The 9,747-nt window shown below is 41.2% G+C and overlaps 1 protein-coding gene and 1 long non-coding RNA gene across 3 annotated transcripts; one reads left to right on the top strand and one right to left on the bottom strand.

Moving 5' to 3' along the window:
* Positions 1–378: 378 nt before the first annotated feature.
* On the bottom strand, positions 379–5,429 carry LOC147196351 (uncharacterized). Of its 2 annotated transcripts, XR_015102697.1 has the most exons (8): positions 5,411–5,429; positions 5,065–5,202; positions 4,305–4,346; positions 3,682–3,795; positions 1,226–2,827; positions 1,104–1,124; positions 903–1,025; positions 379–709 (listed from the first exon to the last, which is right to left on the bottom strand). It is a non-coding gene; the product is annotated as an uncharacterized LOC147196351 (long non-coding RNA). The 2 variants fall into 2 exon arrangements; XR_015102696.1 differs by lacking the exons at positions 379–709; positions 903–1,025; positions 1,104–1,124; positions 5,411–5,429 and having other exon boundaries at positions 2,596–2,827; positions 5,065–5,219.
* A 90-nt stretch (positions 5,430–5,519) lies between these two features.
* On the top strand, positions 5,520–9,637 carry LOC147196350 (galectin-8-like). Its single transcript, XM_086127663.1, has 8 exons — positions 5,520–5,750; positions 5,928–6,016; positions 6,743–6,953; positions 7,030–7,149; positions 7,224–7,250; positions 8,206–8,294; positions 8,382–8,547; positions 8,629–9,637. The coding sequence occupies exons 1-8, from the start codon at positions 5,712–5,714 to the stop codon at positions 8,776–8,778; spliced, it is 891 nt and encodes a 296-aa protein (XP_085983789.1). The 5' UTR covers positions 5,520–5,711; the 3' UTR covers positions 8,779–9,637.
* Positions 9,638–9,747: the final 110 nt, after the last annotated feature.

Below are 9,747 nucleotides of genomic sequence, written 5' to 3'. Positions count from 1 at the left end.
AGAGAACATGAACTAAAAAGAGGGCAAAAATACTATGAGGACACAGTTACAAGTTAAATGACCATCATTTTTATACTTTACTCTTTTATTTGTTTTTTACATTCTGGACAACTCTCATTTATTGTGCAATAATCTAATTGTAACTTTTTTTTAACATATTTTGATGCCTTTTTATGCTTTAGAAAACATTTATGTCTGAATTTTGGGGTGGGGCTTGGAACGGATTAGGGCATTTACATGGAAAACGCGTCTCAACTTAGAAAATTTTCTAATTAAGAAATTTCTTCCAGAACCAATTAATTTAGTAAGTAGAGGTCCCACTGTATATACGTGTGTGTGTGTGTGTGTGCGTGTGTGTACCGACAAACAAATGTGACATATAAACAAACATTTTATTGCTCTCACAATATCACATCAGGAAAAAACAAACATTTTAATACAATTCTGTCTATATTTTTTTTCACCGTAATTCTATGATTGAAATGCTTTCATCGACTCCAAATCATCAGTACTGTCGTAATCGAAGGTATAAAAAGTCAGGCTAGTATTGGACGTCATTCGTCCACATCTGAGTCACAGTTGGATGACCATTTTGTAACGTGTATGTACAACACACGTTCGAGAGAAAGAAAAGCAGTGAAGTCGCCACAGTTTCAAGGGAATCCTCCAGGGCCCGTCGGGCCCGGAGCTGGGTTGAATGCAGGTGAACCTAAAAAATGATAAGATAAGAAAACACTTCAGTCTTCTAAATGGATGAGGAGCACATTTGTAGTCGTGTTTAAGGTGAGTGTAAATGAATGGCTCAGGTGCCCTTGAGCAGGGTATTCCCAAATTGTCACCAAATATCTGCCATCTGCCACTTGTTCTAAAACATGACCTCAATCCTCAATTTTAACTCGTACCTTGAAGAAAGTCCAGTGCAACGTTGATAGGATTTGTTGGCGTTTGGGAACTGGCTAACATGTCAACATCGGGATAACCAATCGTCGTCCTGACGGGGGGCGCAAACAGAAGAGGATTTAATCCTGTAAAAAGAAATAATAAAAGTTAGTTTGCGCACAGGTTTCTCATACTAAAATAATCATTTTGACAGTAAATCTTACCTGGTGAAGGAGAGGGATGGCCTGATGAAATGGAATATGGATAAATATGTTAATTCAAACACCAGTTGAACGGGCAAAAATGACATTTCAAACATTTCACAGTTCAAAAAACAGTTACTCACCGTTTCCCATGTTGTTTTTAAAAAAGAAAAATCTATTCAATGGGTCCTTTTGACGAAGATTTCAAGTGTTTGTCTGAAAACCAAAACAGGTGTCACTCTTTTATAGCAAAGCAGACTAGAAACGAGCACTCCGATTGGTCAAATTCACACGTGTCCAGGTCATCTGAGAGTGGTAAATTTTACAATCCTTCAATGATTATTTGTTTGGGTGGTTCTCATAAAACAAGGTAGGGCCAGATGTTGAAATGCTGACCCAGTTTGAGAGTCAAGACTTTTATCCCGTTTTTATCAATCACCATATTTCATGGCTTAAACTATTTCAAACATTCCGAAGAGATAAAGTAAACAACCCTACTGAAATTTGTGCTGTCGTTTGTCAGTTAATGTGTTTTCAAGAAGCTGGAAGGGAGGGGGATGGTGGGAGGTGGAGAGGGAGAATGGAATGGGCCGAAGAAATAAAGCTCTGAATTAAGCTCCCTTGACAAGTGAGGTATGCGAGACTGCAAGGATTTATTTTCTGAAATTTAACCTGTTCCAAGAAATGGAAAGTGGGAGCTCTGGTTTTAAATCGAACTTTACTTTGAAAAGAAAGAAAGAAAAAAACAAAAACAAAACATAACAATCAACCATAGACGATAAAATACGTGAATTTAGCTCCTCCACCTATTCAGCTTCCATGACAGAGAGTACTGCGACTATAATACAAACCTAATTCCAAATTTAATTTGGGCCATTGAGTTAAACAGAAATAAAAACAGAATACAATGACAATAAGGACGAACATGATTTGCAAATCATTATACTGTTTTTATTTGTTGAGCACAATGTCCCAATTTCATTGATATTGGGTCTGTACACAGGTGTCAAACTCGAGGCCTCGGGGCCAGATCTGGTCCGCCGTATTATCTCATATAGTAGCGGGGTACACCCCAAACTGGTTGCCAGCCAATCGCAGGGCACACGTAGACAAACAACCATTCACGCTTACAATAACACCTAGGGACAATTTTGAGTGTTCCATTAACATGCCGTGCACATTTTTGGAATGTGGCGGGCACAGGCAGAACATGCAAAGTCCACACAGGAAGGCCTGAACCTGCTTACTGTTTTTTTATGAATTAAAAATTGTGACTGTTTGGGGGGCTAGAATGGGCTATGAGTTGCGAGCCAATCTAGGACTTGAGAGAGACATTCAGAAACACTGCCACTCGAGCGAAGAGAATTGGTTTGCAGTAGCTGCAGTTCAGAGCCTGTGTGCCGTGACATGCACACAAATGCAGTTTCTCAGCTTCATTTCGAAACATCAGATGTCTTAATGTTCTCAGAGCCTTGTGTCCGTGTACTGCAACCGACCCAAAACAAAGTCCTGCTCACAAAGTAGGGGAGCCATTTATTGACCAAAACTGAAATACAATCTGCAACATTTCCTTGACATTAACATAAATCCATCATACATTTCAGTGTGCATGCCCCGCAACATATGGCACAGAGTTTGCAACAAATCCTTTAAAGCGGTGGCCCAGTTTTAGGTTTTGAGGACTCAGAGGATAACAGTGATCAAGCCAGCGACAGGTGCGGCAGCAATGGTTGCACCAGCTGAACCTGAAACAAGAGGTCACACTTTAGAATTTAGAGCTAGTCAAACACAATGCTATCCCAGCCATGAATTTGATTTTAGCCTTCTGCTAAATCTATATTGAATCTTGATTTATAAGCTGCATCTAGTTTCTATCTCATTTGACTGGAGTTTATGTCACACAACTTTGACAGGCGAGGTGCACCAAGAACTGGTGACTAAGCTGATCACATGGCAGAAAGACAAAAAAAAAAAAAAACCCATTCACGCTCATTTGGGCTGCAGCTATGGAACAATTTCTAATTTTGAAATCTTATTGAAAATTATCACAAATAATCAAATATTCAAGATAATTTTTTTGCATCGGTTTAAGAACATTATGTACAGTATACCCAGAGAAAATAACGCATTTCACGTCATGAATAACCCACGTGAAGACAGAACCACAGTAGCGATATTGCCAGCTAAAACGGCATAGTTGAGTAAGCCTGGTTTGTTAAAAAAAAAAAGATCATTAGGAATTAATGGCGCTCAGATCAATTGGCCACATATGGTGAAAACGATTTCCATGAAAATGTACGTGATCAGCATCGATCCATCAATGCCTTTGATTGTCGATCACAAAGGCTTTGTTGAGACTGCTAGCTAAAATCAGATTTTTAACCCATCCAGATTAAAACTGGATGGCTCTTTTGTAGTCTGAACAGTCACAAAGCACAAGAACTCAATTAATTTAATTTATTTTTTTAATGAAGGCAGTTCATTCGAACTTCAATAACCAGATCAATAGTAGCAAAGGCGATCGGTTTGGCCGCATAAGCTGCAGGACATTGGCACATCGAGTGGTAACTCAACATGTATGTATGCATGTGCTGTATACCTGCTGCTGCTGCAGTGCCTGTTGCGACTCCAGTGTTGATGAGAGCTGTGAGCCCCACTGCAGCTGGGTAGCCAATGGTGGCAATCGCAATTGGCGCAAAAAGCAAAATTCCTCCTAGACAAAAGCAAGACGACACCGAGAATGACAGTCAAACACATATAAACACTAACACCGTGTTTGTTGAATGTACTTTCATCGAAATCTTTTTTTTTAGTTTGTATAAAAAATTCAGGCTGCAAGATAATGATGAAGAAGAAAAGCTGCTTGCTGGTGCAATTTACAATTGATTAGTCAAGTAATTGCAACTGCTATTGTTGACGAGTCGACTAGCAAAATAATCATCTGTGGCAGTCCTTGTTGAGAATTGTTATTACATAGTCTGTACAGACTGGGTTAGTACTCTTATTCATGTGACATGGATACGACTTGCCGGGAATGCAGAAAATGAAACCAAATTAGAAGTGTGTGTATAAGGGATTCATAAACTCTGCCCACCCAACTCCAACACCTGCCACCCACTCACTACCCAAAGTAAAACTGTCTTGAAGCGCCCCTGATTCACAGCTTAATTCTACCTTCCGAATGAAAGAGCATTTAACACTTGTGCTTGTTATTATGCTTACCTGCTGCGCCCGCTGCGCCCGCAGCAACAGCCAGTGCTGAAACTGAAACACAAAAGAGGGCACATTTCATTTGAAAAGAAAATGCACTTTGAGACAAATATTCATTTGCCCTGTCTGCCGATTTGAATTGGTTCAATGGTTATAATTAATGCGCACATCGAATTCGGTGCAGTGAATTTCTTGGGACAAAATGAAAACAAGGGGGGGGGGGGCTGGGGTGCGTTCGGAAATAAACTAGGAGCGCCCACTGGTTCACTCCACCCGTTCGCATTTGAACTTTAACTTGAATTCAGATTGAAACCAAAACAGAGTGCCAGTGGAAGCACTAGGCGTCAAGTAGCACAGATGGAACCATTTCAACCACGACCTGCTGATGGGTTAAAAACATAACATTTCTGTAATCACACAACAATTATTTAATGTTAAATTACCGTTTCGTGATTGTGAGAGTGCAAAAAATACAATGAATGGTCAGAAGCAAGCAACGGTGGACAAACATGGCGCAGTTTAAATTAAACTAAACCACTAAGTGGTTTTGTTTTCAACGTAAATAAAATCCATTTTCGCCATTGTAATATTTAATACCGAGGATATGATGTGTAGTAACTTTAGCGTCATGAAATGTTTTAGTTTTTTAGTATCTACGACTAAAAATCACATTTGGCCGCTGACCAGTGAGTCTCACTACGGTATAACGTACACGTTTGCAAGACGACGCGGATTAATCCTCAATATCGACTAAAAAGTAACTATTACTTACGAAGTCCCATTTCGTCCGTGTCGTTTCACCCAGTTAAACAACTTGGTGGCTTGTCCTCAGATAGCGGACTGTGTTGTAATGATGAGGGAGGGGTGTGAGGACAGATATGACATCGAAAACGACCACCGGAAAAGTGGTCTAGTTGTTCAGAAACACCGGATGCATGTTATTGGCTTGGAGTACTGTCAATCAATTGTTACTTCTTTTTTTTTGCAACACAAAAACTGAAAGTGTGGGCCGTGACGCTTTTACTTCCTTTCGAATGCATGCGTTAATTCAACAGTTGAGTTAAATGTGACTTTCAGTTCTTGTGCTGCGGATGGCATTTGAACCAGGAGTGGTTTACTTGAAGGTTGATCGCTGTTACAGTTGACCACTGTTGTCTTCTTCTTTCGGCCTACATTCTTGCTGCTGGAGGCTGTAAATTTCCCCAGTGTGGGACAAATAAAAGATATCTTATCTTAACAGGACCTTGTAGTCACGTGTCAATTGTGCGCATGCGTGCCATCGGAGGCTCGCACGGCGTCCACTTGCGCTCGCCCCAATTTAACGCTGAATGTGATAAACGGTCATATTTAATCGGATAACTCGCTCCCTCGATTGTTTTGTCTCGAACAAATTGTTTGTGGACCGACGCAGGAAGCTCGATGTCGGTGGCAAACGCGAAGCTTAGTGTCCTGAAACCGGTGAGAGGCGTATTGCCATCGCTATTACAATATTACGTCCCGGTGGCGACAATCAGGTATTAAGTGGTCAATCTCTGCTTAAAAGATTCGCGGTACTAGAATTTGTCGCTAATAACTCAATGTGAATCTCGTTATTTCCCCAATACTGTGTTAAGCGGTCTAACCTCTCCACCTCAGGTGATCCCATACACAGGATCAATACCTGGAGGCCTGCACCCCGGGGAGATCATCATCATCCAGGGCACTGTCCCTTCAAATGCTGACAGGTGAGCTGTGACTAACACAGTTGCAGCATTTAAATGCACATGCACTAAATGTCATTCCCGGTTCCCCAACCTTTAACTCGCCAAGACACAAGGCAAGTGAATTATGTATCGTGTGCCCTCTAGTGGGCGAGCATCAAAATGTTCAGCCTGTCACTATTTGACGCTGGCACAAAAAGAGAACAAAGCCACAGTATTTGTAGTCCATTAATTTCTGACCAACGATGAAGATAAACCGTGAGAGTGTTCCTATGTCTGGTATCATGGTTGTAGTTTCAATCCCGATAAGTTTTCGCTGCATGGAAGGCTCAAACAATTAAACAGCTGCCAATATGACGTGTCTCTAAACCACAACTCCCGTTCTTAAACAAAACAACAAATAATTGGTGAGGATAATGGATAGTAAAAAAAAAATTACAATTAGATTTGCAATTAGACAATCCTTTTGCCTCAATTCAGAACTAACAAAATGAGATTCAATTTAATGTTAAATGGGATTCAAGCATACAATTGCCGCGATTTAAAGTTTAACCTCAAATGAGGTTTAGTAATGTGTAGTAGGCTTTCTGATATTTTTTCTTTTCCTATTTTCTAGCAAAAGCTTGAAGGTGTCGTACCAACACTGACTAGTATATTGAAGAGCAAATATGCAGTGGATTCCTGTATATATTTCCCGGAGAAACGGTTTTCTGTAGATGTGTAATGTCTTGGCGTGCTTATTCTCTTGAGGTTTCAGATTGACCTGTCCTGCGGCGGCAGTACCAGGCCGCCTTCTGACGTGGCCTTGCACTTCTGCCCGTGTTTCGAGGGCTCGCCCTTCGTGCGATGCAACTCTTTGCTGCAGGAGATCTGGGGCCAAGAGGAGACGGTGCAGCAGCTACCTTATAAACGCGGGGCCCCATTCGAGACCATCATCCTGGTGCGCGAGGACGCCTTCAAGGTCAGAGATGCCTGAACTGAGAACAACAAATTTCTATTCTTTGACATCTTTTTTTTTTTTTTTAATAAATGAACAGGTAGCAGTAAACGGCGCTCACCTCCTGGAATACAAACATAGAATCCCGCTAAATAGGATCAACACATGTTCTGTATCTGGGAAGGTCCAAGTGCAGGCTATAGGCTACATCCCAAACTCTGTGAGTTGGTTCCTGCCCTTGCATCGTTTCAATTTGCCTTCGCTGTGATTAAAGTTGCTCTTTGTCACTCTTAGGGAGTACACTCAGAGACTGGTGACTTGGTGAGTTTCTTCCTCTGTGCCACAGACCTATCAACATTCTGCCTGATCGTTAATGAAAGTTGAAGCGCAGAATTGCAAAAAAGACTGGACAGTTGAAAGGTTTGCACAATTCCAAAAGGAAAGATATTCGTTGTACAAATGATTATGACACTCTAGAGTTTTTCTGGACTTTAAGTTACACTTTTTTCCCCCATAGTTTGGCTGGTCCTGTGACTTAAAACTCAGGTGCCACTTGTATGTATTGAAATTAGAGCTTGGACTGGCACCTAAAATCATTGTTCATTAAATGTGGTGAGTTTGTGTGTTACTGCCACCTTCTTTACAACAAAGAAATAGAAAAACAATTGGATGAAGAAGAAGTAGAAGTTATTCATTACGGCTGGTGGCCACCGTCTTTATAGCATGCTAAGATAATGCACCAAAAGTATCTGCCGACCGCCAAAAAAAGTAAAAGAAATGGAAGAGTCGTCATCGTGGCAACAAATGAGTGCGATGTAACCTAGTTTAGTACTGCATCTGGCTTCCTTATGCCCCAACAAGGATTTACAGCACCAAAAGGTGCAAATAATGCGCAATGCGACTCGGGGATCTAGTTATGAAAAGAAAAACTTTGAACAACGCTCAGTTTCCAAACAGTCGGTGTGAAGCAGTATCCAAATGCACCCATATTTCGAGTATATGGATTTTAGATGTCAGTTCAAGCTTGTTCTTGGTCTCGGTTTTTGTAATATGAATTCCTGCCAAAAATATATCTTCCTGTTTTTTTCCCCCCTCATCTTACTTTGGCAATTATCTCCTTCATCCCCCGGATGGAGGACAAAAAGAAAGCGTTCCCAGAGGAGGAACTCATCTGTTCTTTTGTGTAATGGCCAGGTTTCCCACAATACTTTGTCCATGTAACGCATGATGATCAAGACTTTTGTGGGGTTAAAGTGTTGTCCTACTGCCCTTTTAGAGCCTCCCCTACAAAGGCAGTATCCTAAAAGGCCTGAGCCCTGGGCAGCACATAACCATCAAAGGACAGATCAGCATGTATCCACACAGGTAACCACTGCATGATATCGATGTTGGTCAGAGAACGCAAAAGCTTCCTGTCAAAATCTTAGCTTCTGCTCCCAAACGCTCTCGCAGCGTTACGGTGAACCTGTGCAACAGCAGAACGGAGAGCATCGCTCTTCACCTCAACCCTCGCATGAAATCCAGCACGTTCATCAGGAACTCGTACCTGAATGAATCCTGGGGCCAGGAGGAGCGGGAGTTAGTCTTTTTCCCCTTTTCCCCTGGAGAGTATTTTGAGGTAAAGGACACCTTTTTTTTTTTTTTTAATTTCTTTTAAAACAAAGGGCTTGTGGTTGAGGAGTGTGTACCTTCCTATCAGATTCTCCTGCTCTGCCAGGCGCATCAGTTCAAGCTGGCAGTGAACGGCTTGCACTTGTTTGAGTTCAAACATCGGGTTCAGGACCTGAGCACTATCGACCTGCTCGAGATAATGGGAGACCTGGAGCTCATGGATGTCAAACTGTGGTGATCCAGACCGCTACGTTCCTTGGGGGTTTCGTCGTGGGGGGTTTTTTGTCTCCCCCGTCTCTCTCAAATTTCTGTTTCTCATTTTATTTTCGGGCTTGTGTTATTTCAATCTTTTATTGTGTCACGTGTGACATTGGTTCGCTTCATTTGAGCCTCATGTCACAAGAATGTAACAAAAGCAAGCCATGCGTGAAGCACGTCAGTTTATTTTGGATTAAGCCTTCCTTTCTCATGTAATTACTTGTCTACAAATAGTGTCTTGTTTTGACTTGCCATGTTTTGACTTGACTTGCCAGTTAAGATTCTTAAAGTGTTACCTAAAGCTCTGCCTTTACAGTTAAATCATGGAGGAAACATTGTCACCAGTATTTTAAAGTGTTCGCAAAGCATGGTGGAAACTCAGAAGTCATACCATAAATTTAAGGTGATGATTTTGATTCAAAGAAAGGAAACAGGAAAACCATCTATAAATTTTTTGTGGCGGTGCCGGAGCGTAAAGAATAGCTGACGGAATTTGTGTCTCGAAATCCCTTGACAAAAAAACAAAACAAAACAGGGAAATACAGTGATTTTGTCGCTCATTTTCTTCAGCATGTACTGGAGCATCATCGGTAAAGTGACGTCACTGCAGGATAATTAAAGCCCTTTGTGAACCGCCATTATTATACGCACAAGCCTTTTCTGGAGAAACTGTCCGATGCTTTAGAAAGATATGGCTGAGTGTAATTGACCATTTCCAAGGGGTGTTCATTTAACAGTATGTTCACTTTTGTAAATTTGCAGTGGTCAAGAACAATCATACTGAGCCGGCTTTAATACTTGAATCAATAAAGGGAACAATGTTCTTCACCCTGCCTGCACTTTGAGTCACTATCGCCTTTGTGGAAAGTAATGACCAAAAATGTCTTTCACTTTTGCAAAGACTTGAAAATGTCGTGTTTTCTTACCTAAAATGCGTAAACTTTTTATG

The sequence above is a fragment of the Hippocampus guttulatus genome, chromosome 13, assembly GCF_054856545.1.
Source record: "Hippocampus guttulatus isolate MCC_2025c chromosome 13, RoL_Hgut_1.0, whole genome shotgun sequence".
In the NCBI taxonomy this organism is placed as follows: domain Eukaryota; kingdom Metazoa; phylum Chordata; class Actinopteri; order Syngnathiformes; family Syngnathidae; genus Hippocampus; species Hippocampus guttulatus.
Note: the sequence above shows the minus strand (reverse complement) of the source record. Positions and strands in the feature narration are given on the sequence as shown.